General features: G+C 37.8%; 3 protein-coding genes across 4 annotated transcripts in view; all 3 read left to right on the forward strand.

Annotated features, from left to right (window-relative positions):
* The window catches only part of LOC134843621 (kinesin heavy chain-like), a 405,881-nt gene that overhangs the window by 372,136 nt on the left and 11,767 nt on the right, over positions 1–21,978 (forward strand). For both annotated transcript variants that reach the window (XM_063859787.1, XM_063859788.1), the window contains exons 2-8: positions 18,297–18,465; positions 18,911–19,013; positions 19,138–19,421; positions 19,610–19,697; positions 20,409–20,533; positions 20,832–21,085; positions 21,386–21,806. In XM_063859787.1, the coding sequence (XP_063715857.1) occupies positions 18,334–18,465; positions 18,911–19,013; positions 19,138–19,421; positions 19,610–19,697; positions 20,409–20,533; positions 20,832–21,085; positions 21,386–21,806 (1,407 nt within the window). In that variant the 5' untranslated portion in view covers positions 18,297–18,333. The remainder of the gene's footprint in view (positions 1–18,296; positions 18,466–18,910; positions 19,014–19,137; positions 19,422–19,609; positions 19,698–20,408; positions 20,534–20,831; positions 21,086–21,385; positions 21,807–21,978) is intronic.
* On the forward strand, positions 1,681–10,590 carry LOC134844616 (membrane-bound transcription factor site-2 protease-like). The gene is made up of 7 exons (XM_063861379.1): positions 1,681–2,205; positions 2,505–2,708; positions 3,100–3,278; positions 3,804–3,911; positions 5,118–5,333; positions 5,531–5,766; positions 10,235–10,590. Exons 1-7 carry the CDS (start codon positions 1,813–1,815, stop codon positions 10,444–10,446), a joined length of 1,548 nt encoding a protein of 515 aa, XP_063717449.1. The 5' UTR covers positions 1,681–1,812; the 3' UTR covers positions 10,447–10,590.
* LOC134844866 (zinc finger protein 708-like) lies at positions 14,374–15,102 on the forward strand. The gene has a single exon (XM_063861684.1). It carries the CDS (start codon positions 14,374–14,376, stop codon positions 15,100–15,102), a length of 729 nt encoding a protein of 242 aa, XP_063717754.1.

A 21,978-nucleotide genomic window follows, 5' to 3' on the forward strand; every position in this document is an offset into this window, starting at 1 on the left:
GCATAGCTATGGCATTTTGATAGCATCAGTTTTGTTGGTGGCTAGTGTTTGTATTTTTTCAAGCTACCATGGCGCAAATGCGAGGACGTGGGACTAAACAGACGAAGTGACGGTTCGGTTCCGAAACCTAGCAAAAGTTTCATTTTGCCGTGTCTTTCCTTATTTCACCGTTTAACCTTTTTTGAGCTACTTTTTGCCGTTATCTTGCTTGCGTTCGAGACAGATAGCTTCGCCTCTGCGTTTTCAACTATTCCAAATTATAATGAGCTATAAAAGCGCAATTTAGGACCATTTTTTGATTGATGGAGCCGAGCGGCTATATTTTTCTAAAATGTATTTTGTGCACCTCGTCAAAGTGACGCTTTTTTTTTTAATTGAAAAAATAAGAAATGCAATCAAATAAAACCCCGGTTCTAAATTGCGTTGAAATAAAAATTTTACAACTCTTGATACCAAAAGCATGGTCATCAAAGTTTCGTTAGTTTTAAAGGTTTTCAAGGTCGTTTATTTTTAAGATTCGATAAACGTAGTGAAGGCTTTTCTAATCATGATGATTTTTTTTTCCAGGAAACTTTAAGAAATATGCTCACGCTCCAATAAGATTTTTCGCTGTTTGACTTGTCATATTTTTAAAGTTCAGTTAATTTCCTGTGTTATAAAGATAGCAAACTCCACTATCGAAGAGCAAAAGTGTAAAGGTCACAAAAACGTGATCTTTTCTGTATTTGATTTTCAGATTTCCCAGCGGAAAAATCTTTAACCTATTGATCCAGTTTTTCACAAGAACTAGAATTAACCAATCTAAAAAGTGTCAGCACCATAAATTTTTCTTGAAATGTAAAGGATTTTAAAGCCATGTTTTTTAACCTTGAAATTTGAAAGGTTTACTTTTTCAAAAAAAGTGAATTTTTTTGATGCGTTCATTGACTTTTCCAACAGTCTGTTGGCTATGTTTTCGTTGGCATGTGTAAAATATAGTTTAGAGAAGTCATCAAATAAAGGACGCCTTCAATTGAAAGATTCATTTTAACCAAACTAAGCAGCTTTTATACCAGAAAATTCTACAAATTCAAATTACCGATTGGTTTAAAGACAAGCGTAGGGTTAATACAGATGGCTTTTTAATTGCTAGAAATTTTTCAAGGATGAGAAAAAACTATGGCATAGCATGGGCTTTTCTGCCGCGTCAATTTAGGTGCTTCAGAACACTTTCTGGAGTAAAGGATGGTATGTTGAAGTACATTATTACCTGTTAGCTAACGAGTTGAATTTAGTTATTGTGGTTTTTCTTTATTCAGGAAAATTTGTTGCTTCTCATATTTACTTCGTTCTGAGAAACAGCAAATTTTCTTGGAGAAAGAAAAAACCACTAATTAAATTCAATTTGTTCACTAAAATGTATACAAACTTAAATTCTGTGTTTAAAATGAAATCAGTACGATGAAAAGTGCTCAATTAGGTACAGCAATGACAATGTCTTGAAGTACCTTATATTGCCTGCAACAAAAACTTTCGAGCCCCAAGTATTTTTTTACTGCGTGCTTAGAACAATAAGAACAATTCCAAGATTTGATAACCATTATCAAATCAAATAACCAAATGGAGCATACGTCAGGCGCTATGAGAATCATGTGTGCGATTTACCTGACAACATAAACGTGTCCTGTGATTTTCAGATTCTGATGTTATCTGTCACATATTATCGTCTGACTGACATCATTGTATCCCCTAGTCTATAATACATTACCGAAAATGTTGGGTGGGGTCCTTGAACGACGAGCCACTTCTAAATGACCCTGTCAATTTCCGGTCATGGCTTCAGAGTTTTTGTCCGTAGCGGCATTTCTTTCGCTGTTCTGGGGACTACTGTTCAGTCTAAATTTCTTCATAAAGCGGTCGAATCTCAGAACTAAATACGAGCGATTCTTGGCCATATTTGGAATAACCGTTGCCTTGGGACACGTGAAGATTTTCACTACAAGCCTGAACAGATTTTTTGCCAGATGTTCTAAGTGTTGTCCCAGGTGGCAGCGGAAATGGTTCTGTGTCGGTGCCATATTTGGACTAGTAGCAATGGTCTCATCAGTAGTGATTTTGATACTGTCCTTATGGAATACGTTCACAATTGAGAGAGATAAAAAACAACAAGAGCCGCACCAAAAACTGACTATGGTAGTTCCTGGACTGAACCTTCCAAGTTCGCAAGTAAGTTCATGATTAAACTGCAGGTTTAGGGGTTGTGTTGTTTATATTTTTAAATCAGAGAATGTAAATTTTAGTGTAATGAATAAACGTATTGGTGTTTTTGTTGATGAATTGCTAGATGGTGGGTTGGGTGGTGCTCATGCAAGATAGTTACAGGTTTTGCAATTTCAGCTGTTTAATGAAGCAGTTGTCCTTTTTTCCATCTTTATCATTTAATAAACTTTGCTTTAAATAAACTTTGATGGTAATTTTGAAATCTTTAACTTTGGTAGATTCAACTTTTTTCGTATTTTTATCAGATAGTATACATGGTGTTGGCTCTGTTGCTGAGTGCCGTGTTACATGAGGCAGGCCATGCAGTCTGTGCAATAGGCGAAGGTGTCAAACTCAATGGGTTCGGACTGTTTCTCATGCTCGTATATCCAGGGGCATTCGTGGACCTGGACACAGAATCCCTGCTGAATAAACAGCCAGTGCAGCAACTCAGGATATACTGTGCTGGTGTAAGTAACAAATGAAACACTTGCTTTATTTGAAAACTGGTAGCAGCTCTTTCTTGAAAAATTAGTAGTTGAAGTTCCAGAAAATATGAAGTTTATCAGTAGCTTTATCATTAAAGGAAGTACTTGAAGTTTGTTCAGGTAGATATTGTAAAAAGAAATTACTTATTGAAAACAAATCTGCAGCACAATAAAAGTTTTAAATTAGTAAAAGTTTTGCTTATTTATGGATTGAAAAGTTCGTGATTTGGGAACCATAAATTTTTCTGTAAAGAAATTGATCTAGTTTTACTAACGCTCTTGGGTTTTGAAGCCTTAGTTCCGTATTAGTGCTCTCTATGATTCACTTGAAATAGTTTTTTTTGTAGCAATTGGGTATATTTGCCTGTTCTAGGTATGGCACAATTTCGTAATCCTTGCAATCACCTACATGCTAATGACATACCTACCCGCCATTCTGTCTCCCCTGTACATCAGTGGCCAAGGAGTCATGGTCCGTAATGTAGATCCCAACTCACCTCTTTACAGTCCAGTTTCATTCCCAGTGGGAACCGTGGTTACGGATATCAACAGGTGGGCAAATTTACTAGCATCATAGACAGGGGTGGATTTAGGACATCATAGACGGGTATTTTAACCCCTTTCCACCCAAAGGGCCCCCTTCGGTATTATTTTACATCCATTTTTGGCCGACCGACCTTAAAATTTTTAATAAGGCGCAAATATATAAAATTTGAGGGGGAGCGAGCGGCGACAAAATTTAATTTTTTGCTCAAAAACTTCCAAAAAACCCAAAAGCGGCCTGGCCTGTTTTTTCAAATGTTTAACCGCGGCGCAGAAAAAATTTAATCAAAATATTGTCTTAATTAAGTTTTAAAAAAGCGTGAAAAATCAATTTGGTCGACCTAAAAATGTCTGAAAATCTCCGGAGATTGTTCGATAAACCATCAAAAAGGACTAACTGTGTGTTATTTCTTGCCAACCGTTTTTCTGACCAATCGATTCAAATTCTTGGGTGGTAGTTAACTAAATTTGAGTGCTCAATGGAAAGACGTAAATAATTATCTATGTCACTTGTTTCGGATTGGTTTTTATCAGGTGTCCAGTGACTGACTCGGTTTCATTCTGGTCTTGCATACATTCCGTGTACTCGGAGGACCCGAATGGATTTTGTGTGGATCTATCTGTCATAGAAGATACGAAAAGGTAGACGAAATAGAAGACTTTTTTTGCTTATAATTACGTGGAATTTCATGCAATAGATTTACACAGGCGCGGATCTAAGAATTTCTCAAGGGGGGAGGATTTTCAAAAAAAAATTATAGGTCGACCAAATTGATTTTGTGTGCTATCCGAAATCACTATAAAGACCCAAAAGCTCTCCCAAATCACTATAAATCACTATAATGATCCATGTTATAATTAAATTGACAAAATTTTCTACGCTGCAGAAAAGGCGTTTTTTGTTCTTTTTTTTTTTAGAAAATTTGGACCTAAAAAGCGCGTTTTTTCGGCGCGCGCGCTGCATCCTCAAAATAAGTATATATTGGCGCCTTTAGAAAAATTTTAAGGTCAGTTATCCAAAAATGGATATCTCAAAGTAGTACAAAGGTGATTCTTTGGGTCGGCAGGGGGTCGAATCCCTGAGGGTGGCGTCCATCCCCCCCCCCCTAAATCCGCTACTGTATTAACAGTTGAAAAGTTATAACCAATGTTTTAATCATTAATCAATTTAATTATTTTTAACCAAACCGGTTCAACTAATTTTGCTTTTTAACAATGATGAAACAAATTGTAAATGCTCTAAAACTTTTTGTAAATTATGCATGTTTTAATGGTGCACTACATTGGTTGAGGGTACACGTCTGACTGAAGGTTTGGATTGGCGTGGAAAACGATTTCCATTCATTGGCCTTAACCAGGTTCAGAATGCATTCCTGAAAAGGCAATGTTGAGCAAAGATTTATTGGTTAAATAAGGCATGTTTTGAACCAAATTGGTTGAACCAAGTGGTTATTGGTTGAATCAGTTTCAAAGTAAATTTAATGAAAAGGGTAGTTGTAGGATGTCGGTATTTTAGGTTCTTTTTAAAAATATAGTTCTCATATCTGATGAAATTGCGTATTTCCGGAGATATGACCTTTTGGTCAAAAGTATTATAAAGGTTAATTTTAAGAATGGTTTAATTATTGAATTAGAAACCCCAGTTTATCTTAACGGTTGCATTAAATTTCGCTGTTTTTGTATTTTGTTTTAGGAATCTCTTACGTTCAACGATCTATTTGAAGCTCCGTAGGTGCGAGGTTTGCGCTATTTTTTTAAAAAGATTTGTTGCGATTGTAGTGAGCAAGTCATTTTTCGTGTAATCATATAATTTAATCAAGTGATCAGTATTTCATTTTTTGATTCCAGGCCTGAACAAATGGTCAAATATGCGGACACAACTGTCCCGGTGGAGTGCTGTTCACCTGACAACACAGGGGATCTGTGTTTCCACTTCGATACCCCCACCTGGTCTATGTCTGCCGAGGAACTCATCTTCTCTCCCCCCGAGAAGAGACATAAGAATAATTTCAGATGCCTCAATGCACGCAAGGTGGTGGAAAACCCAGAGTGCACTGACAACAGGTGAGTTTATAGCCTTGTTGTCTATGCAGTAAATTACATTGTGTTTGTTGGTACCATGGCTTTGAAAAGTTCCAAGCTCATGCTACTCTTGTTATATTTACGCTTGCGAATTGCAGGCGTTATTTAAAAAAAACGATTTTGGAGTCTAATTTCACTATGTTATCATATCTTGAAATGAAAACTGGATGTTTGTTTAGGGACTGCTACTTATTCTATGGCGAATACTCCCGATGTCTGTTACCTTCACAAGCCAATCAGTCTCGGCTCCTCAGAGTGTCTCATTCGGAAGGCGACGAGCTTCTCTACATTGGAGACATGTTTGTTTTCTCGTATGCGCTTGCATTAGGAAACTTCGTCCCTGTTCTGCCGATGCTACCTCAAACACTGCCGGATATGATCTTGAATCTTCTCAATTATCTATCCTCATTTTCAGGTGAAGTTCCATTTTACTTTTGATTATTGCTAAAACGATCGGCGTCGATTTTAGTATGAAAAAAGAGCAGGTTATTTCTCAATTTTAGCAATTCAATTCAAAGCAAAGGAGTCGATAAAAAATTGCTTAAATTGTTATATGAACTTCTAATTCCGATTCATTCTGCATTTTAGTTTTTTTTTGCTTCTGATAGGCTCGTTGTCGTTGTTTCTCAAGAATCAATATTTTGCTTTCTTCAAGAGTTTTGATGAGTTAGGGAGTCATAAGTCGTCAAATGTGCATGTCTTTTTCAAACCTCAAACATAGTTTGCATCTTTTCAATGCAGATTTGCATGGTTAAGGGTCGACGGAGTTCAGACTCTTATATCGGAAATGATGATTTTTGTCTCTTTTTTTTTGTCTGGAAAATCCTAAAATTGGTTCAGGCTCAAGTGTACTTTTTCGCGGTTTGACATTGATTTCTTGTTAAGTTCAGTTCATTTCCTTTGTTGAAAGGAAGGCAAACTCCACTATTGAACAGCAAAAGAGTTAAGGTCTCGAAAACTGTGATCGACTTCTGGTTTCGAAAGTGGAATTTATTTTTCAGATTTTCCATTGGAATTAAAAATTTACCTATTGATCCAGTTTTATGAAATTGGGTTAGTTTCATCGAAAAAAGTCAATCATAGAATTTAAAGAGCTTGAAGGGAATGTATTTTTCTTTAAAGTTCGAAAGTGGAGATTTTTTTTTAATTAAGTCATTATTTTTTCTGTTTGCTTGCGTTCATTGACTCTTTTCCAACTGTCTGTTGGCTATGTTTTATTTTTGCCTTTTTTCTGGGAATTAGATGACCGACCGGATTCCAGTCGTATACTAAATTTCTTGTACTAAATTAGACGCGTAGAAGATCTCCAGTTTTATTCAAGTTGCCTTTTTAGCTGCTCTAGTTCTTGGTCTAGAGTTAATATATTTAAGTTAAGGAGTTACTGATTCTGCAGCTGAAAAAACTCAGATCAAAATTTGTAAGATTAATTGATTTTTTGTAATCTTAATTGATTTGGTCCCAATATTTGTCAGCTTATTTGCAGGTTGCTTTTTTAGTAACATTTTATTGAATTGTTTTATTCAATTCAATTTGAAGTACGAAACTATACATCTTGGTTTTTTGTTTGTGTACACTCTGAAATTTTCAAAATGAAAGTTTAAACTTTTGGAGTGTTTTTTTTAATGTTTCAATATTTTTTTGAATGCGTGGTGTTCGATTTTTTTTGCCCTGAGAGTGTGTGCAGTAAGTAAGCTTATAGCAACTTAGCGTCATGAATTCTATGAGCGATTTCGTTTTACATTCGCTCAAGGTGTTGGACCAGCGTATTGTTCTTGTCTTAATTTTAAAAAAAGTTAATTTCTGTTAAGTGTTGACTTGACTGTTTTTTCTGCGAAGGTGTTTTTATAAATTCAGTAAACCATTTGACGTAGAGGTAACCTACCTGCTTGAGACGGCAGAGCAGAGGCTTTTTTCAAATCCGGCCGTTTTTTTTATTTTTGTCCGCTTACTTCTCGTAGCCTGGTTGCTGTGACACCCATTTTTGAGACGACAAAATTCCGGCAGCTCGAATGCAGTCGGGTCCTGTTTTTTGCTGTTTTGTCGGCCTAGTTTCCGCAAAAAGGACTTTATGATTGTTTTGCTTTTTTCATACATTCCAAAATCTCATAAAGTTTCTACTGATGCGGGTAGTTTTATTCCGGATCTTTTGGGCTTTTTTGGAATTTTAAAAAAATTAACAAGAACGATTTTGAAGTTATTCCAATTTTGATTCGTGTTTTCATTTGATTTCAATCATAGTCATAGTTTTTTTATGACTATGATTCGCCTCTGAGTTTTTTTTACTATAATTAAAATGTTTTTGATTTATTTTAGCATTTTTGTTCTCGTATAATGTGTTGCAAAAAGGGAGTAAAAAACTCAAAACTTTATAGGCCAAACTTTTTGAACTAAAGCGAACACATCAGTTAAGACTTTAGATTAACTAGGTTTTTTTTTCGATGATTTCAAGTTTTTCATTTTTTTATTTTATTTTTTGTTTTATTTCATATATTTATTGCAAGATATATATGATGAATGGCAACTGGCGCGACTCTCCCTTCCTGTGTCGAAATATCTTTTTTGTGTGATATATCAATTTTTTGGTAGTTATTGACGCCCTGAGCTCAAATGTACAAAGATATTTAACATAAGATTATTTTTGTATAAAGCTTGGGGTTGTAAAAAGTGACACTGAATTTGAGCGGGAATTTTGTTACCAATTGAAAAATCATCCAAAAATTTCAAGAAGGGATTGATATGTATTTTTTTTGCATTTTTTTTGCTTGTATTCATTTTTCGCAGGTTTGATTTGTGTATGAAAGTGCTATCCTTGGAAAAGTGCATCTGAAATTGAGTTTGTGATCTAATAGGAATTTTTTTTTCAAAAAATTAGCCCATTTCATTTCACTGAATGGGATTTCCGAACAGCATCAGCAAAGTAAATTTAAAATCAGCAGTGAAAGTTGTTATGAGTCATTATTATTTTTTCAATATGCGAAGCGCAAATCGCTACTGTGATTGAATATTGAGCCCTTGATGGTGTTTTTACAATAGTCTTTTAATTTCCGTTGTTAAAAGAAAAGCAAACTCGAGTATCGAACAGCAAAAGTGTAAAGATCATGTAAAACAGGACCGACTTCTAGTTTCGAAAGTGGATTTTTTTCTCAAATTTCCCAAGCGAAATCTAAAATTTACTTTTGATCCAGTTTACTCAGATTGGGCTAATTTTATTTAAAAGTGTCAATCATAAAATGTTTAAGTAATTCAAAGAGCTTTACGACCGTAGTTATTTTTCCTTGAAAATCGAAATTTGAAGTTTTTTTAAAAAATCAAGTCAGTGTTTTTGTTTCCTTACGTCATTGACTCTTATCCAACTCTCAGTTGGCTTTGATATTTTTCTTTTGATGCGCTTCATCTCTTCCCAGAAGTATTACACAAAAGAAGCGACCATTAATACTGCGATGCAGCTTAGGTATTTCCAAACTATCAGTGGGGTGATTTTTAACGCCCTTTTTTGGATTTTTTTGATGTTTCAAAAACCACCTGTCAGATCTGAGATAAAAAGTTCAATCGAAAAAACATACTTCAGTAGTCTATTCTGCGTAAGCTGATACGCTCTATTTTTGTAGAACCTCAAAAAAGGCAATTTTGGACAATTAAACTGTTGAAATAAACTGGTCGCTGGCACTTTCAGTGCATAAGGGGCTACGCCTCAATTTTTGTAGCAAAAAAAATTCTGACATTAACAGGTTCAAACTTTGACCGTTTTTTGGAAATTTCTGTGCCACATTTAAGATTACGAGCTCAATGAAAAGAAAATTTTGTAGGAATCTTCTCTGCATTAGCGGCTACGTCTGATTTTTGAAATGACTCATAGTTATTGCCTTACGAAAAGGCCATGTTTTGATAATTTCACCGTTTTTCTGAAGCTTTTTAAAAAAGTTAGTACTATTTTAGTACTACCCTCCCAAATCTGATGTTAAGAGTTTAATCGGAAAAACAGGTTCAGAGGATCTTCTGCGCATTAGTGTTTCGGTGCATAAGTGTTGTCGATTTGTAACATTAGTGAGATATTTCAAGTTTATGGATGTTAGGCTTTTGAGTAGTTGGTTTATTCAGAGTAATGAACGTAGTGAAGATTCTTTTATAGATCTTGCTGATTTTTTTCAGGAAAAGTTTTAAAAGTCTCTAATAACTACAGATGTGCATTCATACATATTGATGCATTTATGAATGCATTCAAGTTTATATTCATTTTTTGAGTTCAATTGAAATTCATTGGCTGAAAGTGACGTAAATAGCACTCTCCAAATACGGACGTGGGATTGGTGCGAAAAAACGAGAACGTTTTCTAGTGTCGAAACTGGAATTTAGTTTTTAGATTTCCAGCGGAATAAAGACATTGCATATTGATCCAGTTTTCTCTAGTCGGGTTCATGTTATCAAAAAAGCGCCAATCTTAAATTGTTCTAGAAATTCAAAGAGCTGAAATGGCATCTATTTTTTCTATGAAATTCGAAAGTTGAGATTTTTTCAACAAAGTCAGTGTTTTTCTACGTTTACTTGCGTTCATTACTCTTTTCCAATCTTCCATTGGTAATGCTTAAATTATAACATTTCATCACACAGGGTGCTTCGGCGTTATTGCCGAAGCAAAAGTCTTAGAAGATGGCTTTGAAATGAAATGCAGGATTGTTTATTTTCTTTCACAGCAACTTCTAAATCTGTCATATTTTTGAAGGTTAACTGTTTTTTGTTCGTCTATGCATCATGCACTTTGGCACAAGAAACATAATCAAATTGCATCCACAAACCCTTTAAAAAATTATAACTAGTAATGCATGAAAGGAAGTCGTTGGGCAATCATTTCAGATACAGTCTATTAACATTTGCATTTTTTTCAGCTGCACTGGCGCTTCTAAACGCTGTTCCATGTTACACTCTTGACGGCCAGTGGATATTCTCAGCTATGATGGAATTTATTGCAATTGTTTTCAAAATAGACCCTTCCGATAAGGAGAGCATCAAAGTGGTCGTGCTATCCTTTGGAACTCTTCTCTTAGTTGCGAATGTTTGCGTCGCTTTTAATAATTCTATTTTGCACCTTGGTGGTTAGAGAGTCCTTTTTGGCTCGAGTCTGTTTTTCACTATTTCTGTGCTTTCTTTATATATCATTTGTTAGAACACTTATAGGGTATTCTTTTAATTTTATAGTTCAGTATCCGCTTTTACAGTACTGAGTATCAGAAATATATTATCTTCAAACACGTTTTATCACTCGAAAAGGTATGTTTCGATCAGGTGTGGATCTAAAAATTTCTTTAGAAAGACGGATAGTTTTTTAAATCAATGAAATAAACCTTATACAGGCTGTGGGCAGTTTTTGAAAGTTGTTGGTCAATTAATTGCGTTTCTTAGCACGCTTCCCCGTAAGAAGTGTAATAAGTAAGAGTGTATTGGCAACACGGTGCCTCAGAAACATTTCCGGAATTGTTAAACAAAAGGTTTTCGTAAATAGTATCAAGAGAGGAACATACAGCCTCTTTTGATTTCGATCGTCCAGGAAAGCGGACGCAACATGGGACATCACACTCTTTTTGGCAATCATTTTTGATTAATCAGCGTAAGCAGGCGTCACTGAAGCATAGACACGTGATCGAGTAACAGACTTTTTCTCGTGAACGTTTTGCCATTAGAATGTCGAACATTAGAAATGGTAAACTCTTGTTTGAAAAAATAGGTATTATGAAAACGTATGGGATCGGGTTTTTTGAGACGCTTTGGAAAATTTTTTCACTTTTCTAAATAATTTAGTTTTTCTCAAAAATTATTCTACTGATTTTTAGAAAACTATAAATAGAAAGGCCGCCCTCTCCCCTATATGTCTGCAAAATTAGTCTCGTTTTACTTTAGCTCTCTTTCTGCAGCCTTCATAAAACTCTATGTGGGAATGTTTGACACACGTTTTTTGGATTTTTTGTTTTCTCAAATTTTACCCTACCAAATCTGAGATTTTGGTATCAATCGAAAGGAAGGGTTGTGGGAAGCTCCCCTACATAAGCTGCTAAGCTTAAAGTTAAGCGAGGTACTCCAGACCCATTCATAATTCTATTTTTTACACTTTTTCTCTTTTCTTTATTGAGGTTTCTGAAATTGCTATCCTGTAGGCCGTCTGTCCACTTTTGCTGCGTAATTTCTTCGCTGCTGGAATAGTCGGTGTCGGTACTGTCTTTGCTCTTTTGTGCCGTATTATAGTAGGATGCTGACCTAGCTTCCATTAATCGTTCCCCCCTTAGAGAGTCTTCGATGCTCGTTTTAGCTTTGTCTTCCATCGTCGAGGCTGCAGGAATCTCGTCTTCAGTCCTAGATCGACCAGATTAACCGCATCCTTTTCTGCATCGTTCTTCTTCATATTGCTGCAATTAATTGATCGGGTGTCTTTGTAGTTTGTGAGGTCCGGTGCGCTGTCTGTGTCGAAAGAGTCAACGCGGTTCTAGGCGAAAATTGAGTCTTCTTGTAACGCTGTTGTTGAATTGGATCCGGTTGATTTATCCAGAACAATTTGAGAGCTGGTTGTTCTCGCGATAGAGAACCTTTTGGATGTCTGCCCAGGTTCATGGTCCTTGTCAGCCGTTGGTTTTTTTACTAGCTTGTTTCAGAACTTTTTTCCCGCTTGGCAGCTCTGTTTGCGTCCTTATTTTTTCGATGGCAGACCTTTGTAGAACCCGTTATATTTCCCAGTAGATATTTGTGGTGAAGTTTCGTAATAAAGCGAGACTTGTATCGTGTAGCCGGGCTTACCCTTGTCATGGACTGGGCCTGGCTGTTCTGGGAGCACCTTTCCTAGCAGCTAATTTCCATAACGGAAATCGTTCCATCGTTTGGGTTAATTCGGAGTTTCGGACTAAAACCGTCTCTTTTCCTGGACTTTTCACCGTTTTTGTCGAACTGTTATCTTTCTCCATGATTGTTCCCTCCGGAACTTGACTCCTTCCGTCCTCCAGTTCCTTCTTCCTTCCTCCTCTGACTGTTTTTGGGGTTACGTTTCAATGGGAGGGCTGTATCATGTCTTGTGGCCTTATCGATGGGTTTGCCGATATCCCTAGTAATGATGACGAATGAGAGTTTATCCATTCCTTTTCTGGCTTGAGCATTCTGTCATTTCTGCTTCTCTTTGATTCCGATTTCACAATTGGTATCGGTGTCCTTTCTCTGCTGGTTCGACTTGACTAAATAGGATTTGATAATAATATTCCAATTTAAATTTAGTCTGGTCGGTTTTCTACTTATGTCTGACAGGGTGTATTCGGCCTTCTACACCGTTCGCTTTGAACGGTGTTAACTAATCGCTGACTGGTATGATGTTTGTAACGCCGTTATCAGTTTGTTTATTGCTTGTTCTAGTTTGAAGAGTTGTTAAGGTTCTTCCTAACGAACACTGACTGAACGGTTTTAATGAGTCGTTCCAGCTGAACGTTCGCTGGCGCTAGTATTTCTTCATTGATGTTATTGTAGTTTTCTGAAATTTTTTTCTGCTAAGAATGAAGTTTGATCGACCCTGATCGCACGCTGTGCTTCGAGTAATTTGAGATATTGTCGCGATAATTTTTGACGTTTTTTATGCGTTGGCATGTTGTAATTTTTTTGAAAGGCATTTCGTGAATCGGTCGATTTCTGATCGGATGTATGCCTTTTTTGCTTTTTCATTGTTTATCGATGCGGCGAATTGCAGTTTACCTTCCAACATTGATTCGCTTAACTTTTTACTTAGTTCGAATCCGAAAGAGCGGTTAACATTTAAGTTTTTACCGACTGTGGAACAGAGTTTGCACTCCTCAGCCTTGTGTATGGTGTTTCGATGTTCTTGTTACCACCATTTTTTCTCCGATGCTGTGTAATCTCGAGCTGTCCCGGATGTGTTGCGTGGACTACGCCGGCGCATCTGTCTAGGAGCACCGAGACTTTTGCCACGTTCGTCAGCGCACACTATGCCTCTCTTCACATGATAAGCCAGTGCTGGTCGTACAGGGTCTTTCAGTTAGAATGGTTTTTTTGAAACGTCTATAACTTTTAAATGGAACACTGGATTTAACTGATTCTTTTTACATTTATTATATAACGGATTAAGATTTTTGAACACGTACATAAGAGTTCTAATAACTGCTGGAAATGTCCGCCATTTTCTTGAATACAAAGATGTAACCGCTTCTCAAAATTTGTTGCTGCTTTCACTCCCTGCGCCGGAGTTATTGTTCCACAAGCGTTCTCCACAGTTTACATAAGATTTGGGATTGTCTGGGGGTTGGCAACAAATATCATTTTACGCAAATGACCCCATAGCCAAAAATCCAATGGATTCAAGTTCGGGCTTTGGGGTGGCCAAGGAATCGCACTCCTCCTGCTTATAATCCTCGCGCCAAATTTTGAGTGGAGCCATGTGAGGACTCTCTCTGTGCAGTGGCACGTTGCACCATCCTGCATAAACCACAGGTGCCGAAGATCGCGGCATGTCAGAAGAATTGGCCAGAGTTTAGACTGCAACTTGTCAAGATACGTCTGCAGGTTCAAAGTGACAGGATTGTCTCTTGCATCAACGAACCAGAATGGGCCCAATAAGGTACCTTTAAGCAAATAACCAAATATCAAGGCAAGAAAAAGGCTATGTGCTGGGTGGGGGTGCTTAAAGGTACTTTATTGGGCCCATTCTAGTTCGTTGATGCAAGAGACAATCCGGTCACTTTGAACCAGCAGACGTATCTTGACTTGTTGCAGTCTAAACTCTGGCCAATTCTTCTGACACGCCGCGATCTTCGGCACCTGTGGTTTATGCAGGATGGTGCAACGTGCCACTGCACAGAGAGAGTACTCACATGGCTCCACTCAAAATTTGGCGCGAGGATTATAAGCAGGAGGAGTGCGATTCCTTGGCCACCAATAGGTGCAAGGTGCCACCAATTTCTTGCCTTGCAATAGTTTCGAGATACGCAGGGTTCTGGGGATAACATCTATCAGAACAAAAATAGAGACGCGGGCGTTGGAAAGGATGGGCCACGTCCTTCGGATGAGCAACAACAGGACAACTAAAAAAGTTATACTAGGGCACTGGACAAACGAGAGAACACAACAGGGTAGGTTAAATGGAGGCGTGGTTAATTACTGGAGGCGACTCATAAGGGAAGCGGGAGAGGACTGGACGAATATAGAAAATTTAACACAGGACCGGAAAAAATGGAAGGCGACAGTGAAAAGGAGAAAAGAAGCGCTAGAGAAATGGGAGAGTGAAATGTGCAGATACAGGGGAGGGGAGAAACCTAGAAGGAGCCAGGCGAGGTATCAGGGAGAAAACTTAACATGCAGGTGGGAGGGATGCGGACGAATTTGTAAAACAAAAGGAGGTCTAGTGCAGCATGAACGACGAGTTCACAGGATACGGGAGAGGGTGTTTAAATGCGACAGATGCAACAGAACTTTCGCGGAGAAGCACAACTTAACAAACCACAGAAAGAGCTGTAAGGGGGACCAGATGGGTAGGTGTGGGGACCGCGCGGTGACGGTAACAAGGGGTAATATGGCGAGTCATAGGAGGAGTTGCGGAGGAGGGAGTGGAACGGTAGGGAACACGGCGGCAAGGGAGACGGGAGGTAACAGGTACACGGGGACCAGGGGGAGGAAAGAGTGTGGATCCTGCGGAGCCTGGATCACTGCTAATAACCTAGCCAGACATGAGAGGAAGTGCCAGAAAGAACCACCCAAGGCCCCCCGAGGGGCGTAAATGGGAAACAGAACAGAACAGAACACCAAAGCCCGAACTTGAATCCATTGGATTTTTGGCTATGGGGTCATTTGGGTAAAATGATATTTGATGCCAACCCCCAGACAGTCCCAAATCTTATGCAAACTGTGGAGAACGCTTGTGGGACAATAACTCCGGCGCAGGGAGTGAAAGCAGCAACAAATTTTAAGAAGCGGTTACATCTTTGTATTCAAGAAAATGGCGGAGATTTCCAGCAGTTATTAGAACTCTTATGTACGTGTTCAAAAATCTTAATCTGTTATATAATAAATGTAAAAAGAATCAGTTAAATCCAATGTTCCGTTTAAAAGTTATAGACGTTTCAAAAAAACCATTCTATCTGAAAGACCCTGTAGTTCTTTTCCATCTTTTTGCACCTTTCCTCGGCCAAAATACAGACTCGTAGTTCTTCTAGAGCTTGTTTCCGATTTGACAAAGCGGCAATTATTTTTCGGCTAAAAATTCGACATTTTGAGCGCATGAGGGGCTGTAATATTTGGTCCAGTATATCCAATTCTTCATCTGAAGGTGTTACAAGTACCTCCCAGTATTGATTGGAACTGTTTCAAGCATCCTTTTTCTCGTCCTTTTCGTGTTTTTCTATTAAATTTACTGCCGGACTTAATTGCCTGTTTATCTGTCGCTATCCTTAATTGCCTGTTTTTGTCGTATGGTGCTTCTGTCACGTCTGTTTAGGGATCGTAATTTATTACGCGCCTTTTGTGCGAAGACTCTTGTTTCACTATCTGGATTATTCGCCTTTTCGCTGATGGAAATATGATGCAGTTAGCGTATTCGCTCGCTTGATTCATTTTAATTTCCGATTCAGATTTGCTCGCAAAGGATGTTTAAGGTTCGTACGCTGCTAATAAATTTGGATTCGGCTGGTCAATCACGTGAATTTTCTGGAAAACTCTTGAATAAGACTGTTCCAGAATGTCAGATTGTGAATGTTTGCCTAGAATTTTGCGTATAATGTTTGTGGTTAATTCAATTTGCTGTACTGAGAATTCTTCATCAATTTGTGATAGTTTACGGGATTTTGTAGCGGATTTTCTGATAGATAATCTTCAAATACTTTTTGTGGCGCCATTATGTTCGAGTTTAAAATCTAATGGAGGTAATCTGTCGTTCCATCTCGTTAATATTGTTTGGCACTTTTGATTTGACCGATAAGATTTAAGTATTTCAAGTAGCGCCTTATGATCCGCATTTTTTCGTTTAGGTACCTAAAAAGATCCATTGATCAGACTCGTTAAAAATTTCAGCTCGGTAACCGAGTACATTTGTTCGCAAACGTTTAAATCTCGTGGCTTTTAAATTATGTCTGTGATTGACTGGGTACTTTTGGCGTAATTTTCTATTAACTAGGAAAAGCCAAAATGACCCATTTTTGGGGTAAAATTTTGGGCCCGAATTTCGCAAAACAAATTACACCATATTAATTCTGCTAAAATTCTAAGCAAGTTTTGTCTTCATAAGTTTTCACCTAAACTCAACCCAATTTGAGAAAAAGGCGTTTTAAATTTCAAGTTTAACGCGTTTTGTCCGGTTAATTTAAATCAGCACTGTATATCAAAGGCATGTTCCTGTTCTTCTATTGGCTGCTCTGGTAGTGTGAGTTCTGTTTCTGTTTCTCTTATAATAAGTTGTCCAGGTCGATACCGATTTTTGCTGATGATGGCTGGTGCGACATGCTGTTTCCCTTTCTCAGTTTACAGCTGGGTTTTGTGTTGGCTGTTACCAGAACGCAAAACTTCCTAATGGTGTTTTCACCATTGCTGGCTGCACCATGTGGTGAGGGGTTTAAGAAGCGTATCCGAAATACCGGAACTGAGTAGGAAGCGGTTCCTTTCGCTGATAGTTTCTCGCTAGTCGGACAAGATCGAAAGAGAGTAATTGAAATTGAAATCTTTCCAAAAGATGGATTTAATCGTGCGAACTTTTTAATTGACTTAATGTTGATCTAAGGAAACGACCGTTTTTGAATTGAGTTCGCTTGGAGTGCGACCTGTAAGTTTGGTGCTGACACTTAGATTGAATTTATCGAGATTACAGAAAACGATTTAGTGCGTTTTAGGAAGTGCCGCAGGCGGTGACGTCCCATTTGTACCAACGGTCATTTGTACCAAAATGAAAAATCGGTCCCATTTGTACCAAAATTATTCAACTCGATTTCTGATTGGTCGAATTCTGAGCCAACGAATTATTATATTAATTTTCTACTGTTCAAACAGAAGAAAACTAAACAGCAGAATAGTGACCGCCGCAGTCGCGCCAACGTGTTGCGAGCTTGCCAACAGAGGGTAGGACTCTATACGAAAATTAGAGCCGGTTATCGCCGCAAAGCGGCGACGCGCGCGTAGCGCGCCCACCGGCGACCTTAAACCAAGAGCTTAAAATAGTCGGCTTAGTAGTCATTGGTGGCCAATTGAATATTTTTGGTACTAACGCGATTGATTTTTTATTTTGGTACAAATGGGACTGATTTATCATTTTGGTACTTGTGAATACCCACCCCGCAGGCATCCACCTGATGCGACTATTTAGCGTCTCATATATGGTAAGATGCCGTATCCGGATAGTGAGGTACTCCATACTCAGTAGTTTTTTTTCAAGATTGTTATCTCGCAGACCGTCGTCAGAAAAGCATGGGCCTTAATTTACTGGTCGAAGTTTGGGCAGCTTGATTTCCAACAAGTTTGATTGGTATCTGTTACAACGTTGTAAACATTTAGTTCTGCTTCCATAGCAGTCAAATTTTTGATTTAATTGCCAGGATTTCTTGAACTCTTGGAAAAGTTTACAACCAGTTTTTTACCATGTATAAGTGTTTCTGTAACAACACGGAAATCTACGATATTTCTGTTCTGCGCCCTAACCATAGAAACTTAAAAGTAGATTTAATTGCCTGAGTACTTTGAGATTTAGTGATTTTTGACATTTTAAAAATGGCTTTTGAAATTTTTTTCAAAATTGCTTCGTGACTTATTAGCTTCTATCTCAATTTTTACAGCTTATTTGCCATGCTTTTTGTGTTGTATCTCAAGTGGCGCTCGTGTCTCTGTGTTGAATAATAAATTATTGAATTTTTGTACTACCATGCAAATTACTTCTTACTTGTTTTCTTCATTTTTTTTATCTGAACATTTTCAGAGAGTTGGGAATATTTTTAGATAATTTTGTTTGTGCAATTGAGAAGTTACAGAGATGGCAGAACCTGATCCGAGTGAGTGCTCCATTAAGGTTGTATGTCGAGTGAGGCCTCTCAACAACTCGGAAAAAGAAAGAGGAGACTCGTGTGTAATCAGTGTGCCCTCCGACGAACAGATATCCGTATCGGTCAGTTTTAAAAAACAAATAGACCTTACGATTCTTACATTTAATTCAAAAGTGCAAGACTGAGTCAGAGAGAAAGGGGCTAGTTAACAGTTTTGCCTGTAGCTTGAAAAGTATTTTCGTTTAATGCTATCGTAATAAAAAGCGTTATTTTGTCTCTTGCTTACTACTCTGCAGTACTTAAATCCCAAGGGTAAATGCAGTACTTAATTCCCAAATTTTTTCACTGTGGGGGAGAGTGCTAAATTATTAGTTGATTTCGCAACTTTGGATCAATTCTGAGAAATATTTGGTGGGGTCAATGAAGAAGTGGATTTATGTTGCGGGGAGGTGGACAGGGGTCCCGGCGATTAAGTAGTGATTTTTTTAAAATCTTTTGTTTGCATAAACTATTTTATTTGAGCTGTTTATTTCAGACGTTTTTTGCCGACTAAATTGTGTTTTACAGGGCCAACAGGGTGGTTCCAAGACATTCACTTTTGACAGAGTCTTTAGATCAAGTATCGATCAGAGGTCAGTCTACGAAAAGGCAGCTCAACCTATTGTTTCAGGTAAACAAAATAGCCCTAAAAAATTATCGGCTAAGTAAATGCATCTGGTCGATTTGAATGTGCTCCATTATATGCTTATAACTAGCTTTTTTTAAACGACATTCATCATGTGAAATTTTCTTAGATGTGCTCAGTGGGTTCAATGGAACCATCTTTGCCTATGGTCAAACCTCGTCTGGAAAAACACATACAATGGAAGGGGTGTTGGGAGACAATGACTTGCAGGGAATCATCCCCCGAATTGTGGGCGATATTTTCTCCCATATTTACAACATGGACGAGAACCTGGAGTTCCATATTAAAGTGTGCTACTATGAGATATACATGGAGAAGATTAGAGACTTGCTGGATCCCTCGAAGAACAATCTACCCATACACGAAGATAAGAACAAAGTGCCATACGTTAAGGTAATAACAAACTCGAATTTATAATTAGATTTAAAAAAAACATATTAGAAAATACAAGTTAGAATTGTGACATGGTTGAAGGCGCCAAAGAAGTGACCCTGGGGTATTCCTGTGAATCATGGTTGCTCACTGGTTTTTGGAATCCTTATGAGGATCTTATGTAGTACAAATTTTTGACCTTATTCTAGGGAATAACAGAGAGATTCGTGGCCTGTCCAGACGAAGTAATGGATGTGATTGCTGAGGGAAAAAACAATCGACAAGTGGCTGTAACAAGTGAGTGAAGCTTTCCCGTGCCATTTAGCTTGTCAGTTTCAGAACTATCGGCAGATCCTGAACGCAAGGACCTTGATTCATTTCAGGAGAATAGCAAGTCTTGAGCATCTCTTTAATAAAACTGGAAGGAATTTCTATCATCAGGGAGGGGTGTAAGCGTAATCTTTTGAAAACGTTTTTAACAGTCAATGGACGTATATAGACTTTAGTTTAGGTCGCGATGAATTTTTTTTTGGGGAAAATCTTAAAATTTTATAGCACCACATTCATACAGATTCTAAAAGCTAGGCAACTTGTAGTCTGATCGAAAAACGTCATCGATTCTATTTTCAGAGTCATCGATGACGTGATCGAAAAACGTCATCGATTCTATATAGAGTCATCGTTTCTATTTCTAGTTTCTATTGTGGAATTTATTTTTCAGATATCTCTGCGGAAAAAACTTTACCTATTGACCAGTTTTTTCAAACTGAGTTAAATTTATCAAAAAACTGTCAATCATAAATTGTTCTTGATATTCAAAGAATATAAAGGCAAATTTTTTTTTACTTTGATAATGTAAAGTTTTCCTTTTCTGTTTCCTTGCGTTCATTGATTCTTTTTGAACTGTCTGTTGGCTATTTTCTGTTTTGAAAATCAAGTAAGGCCTAAAATAAATAAGTATCGGTTGACTTGAAACAGATAAAATAATATTAATGATTTTTTGCTCAGATATGAATGAGCACAGTTCGCGCAGCCACTCCATCTTCCAGATCCACGTGAAACAGGAGAACGAAGTCACTCAGAAGAAACTGAGCGGAAAGCTGTACCTGGTAGATTTAGCGGGATCCGAAAAGGTACTTTTTATAGCTATTTTTCAAACAATTAAATTGGAAATGGTTAGGAACATTTTCAATTCTCTTGGTGGAAAAAGAAACATTCTAAAAATTGATGATAATGATGATTTTATATTACTTTTTTGTGGTTTAAGATAACCAGATACGAGTAACGGATGACAGCGACGTTTTCTCTGTTCATTTTTTATCGATTGATGATTGGTTGATGTCAAATTTTGCTCAGATTGATGATTGGTTGATGTGTTTTTCAGGTCAGTAAAACAGGAGCAGATTGATGATTGGTTGATGTGTTTTTCAGGTCAGTAAAACAGGAGCAGTGGGTGAAACTCTGGACGAAGCAAAGAACATCAACAAATCGCTCTCCTGTCTCGGAAATGTGATTGCATCTTTAACAGAGTCAAATAAATCTCACATCCCTTACAGAGACTCGAAGCTGACAAGGATTCTACAGGAGTCGCTTGGAGGCAACTCGAGGACGACTATGGTCATCTGTGTGTCTCCTGCCAGTTTCAACGAGAGTGAAACCAGGTCCACACTCCTATTTGGTCAGAGGTTAGAATCAATTCTTCTTTTTTATAGTCTGATTGCCCAAAATCCCGAATTTTAGCGTCAGTGACTTGTTCTATCTTGTGTGACTACTTGCTTGTGATTTGATATAAGCTTTGCTGCAGATTTTATGCTACCATAGGAGCAAAACAAACACGCCTTTCTAACTAACAGAATTTGATTGTCAGTGTTTTTCTGGTCGCTCGTATCATTTCAAAAAATGACTTTTTTCAAAAAAAAAAGTATTCGATTTGCATGAAAGGGTATGTGAGACCAAATGTTTCAATCGAAAGCCTATATTGACAGAACTAAAACGATCAAGAACGTCGTAACAGTGAACGAGGAGTTGACAGCGGAAGAATGGAAGCGTCGCTACGAGAAGGAAAGAGACAAGAACTTCCGACTGAAGCAATCATTGGCATCAATGGCCGCCGAACTGATGAAGTGGAGACAGGGCGAAAAAGTTTCGCCGGACGAACAACAACAACCACTGGCTGATCTTTCAGTGATTGCTAATCTGACAGCCGGAGAACAGCCGGCGCCTCTGGCTCCTGGAGTGTCGCCGAGTCAGTCACTGATGAGTATGTTTTCGGGAAGTGCATTGAATCTTGCGGCTGGCTCCGGGGGTGCTTCTGCAGCGGGTGATTCGAGTAATCAGAGAGCAGCTGGCAGCGGAGGAGCAAATGATGAAGAGCTCTCGAAGCTGTACGCTCAGATGGACGAAAAGGTTACTATGCTTCAAAAAAGAGAACATATTTTGTTTTATACAAATGTTCCAATACGAATAAGTTATTTATATTGGAACATTTTCATTCAAAATTGTTAGTTGATTTTGTCCATGTTGAAAAAATAAGAAATAGAAAAAAAGTCAAAATAATGTGTTTCGTTTCTTTCCCCTT

The sequence above is a fragment of the Symsagittifera roscoffensis genome, chromosome 4 (genome assembly GCF_963678635.1).
Source record: "Symsagittifera roscoffensis chromosome 4, txSymRosc1.1, whole genome shotgun sequence".
Classification (NCBI taxonomy): Eukaryota; Metazoa; Xenacoelomorpha; order Acoela; family Convolutidae; genus Symsagittifera; species Symsagittifera roscoffensis.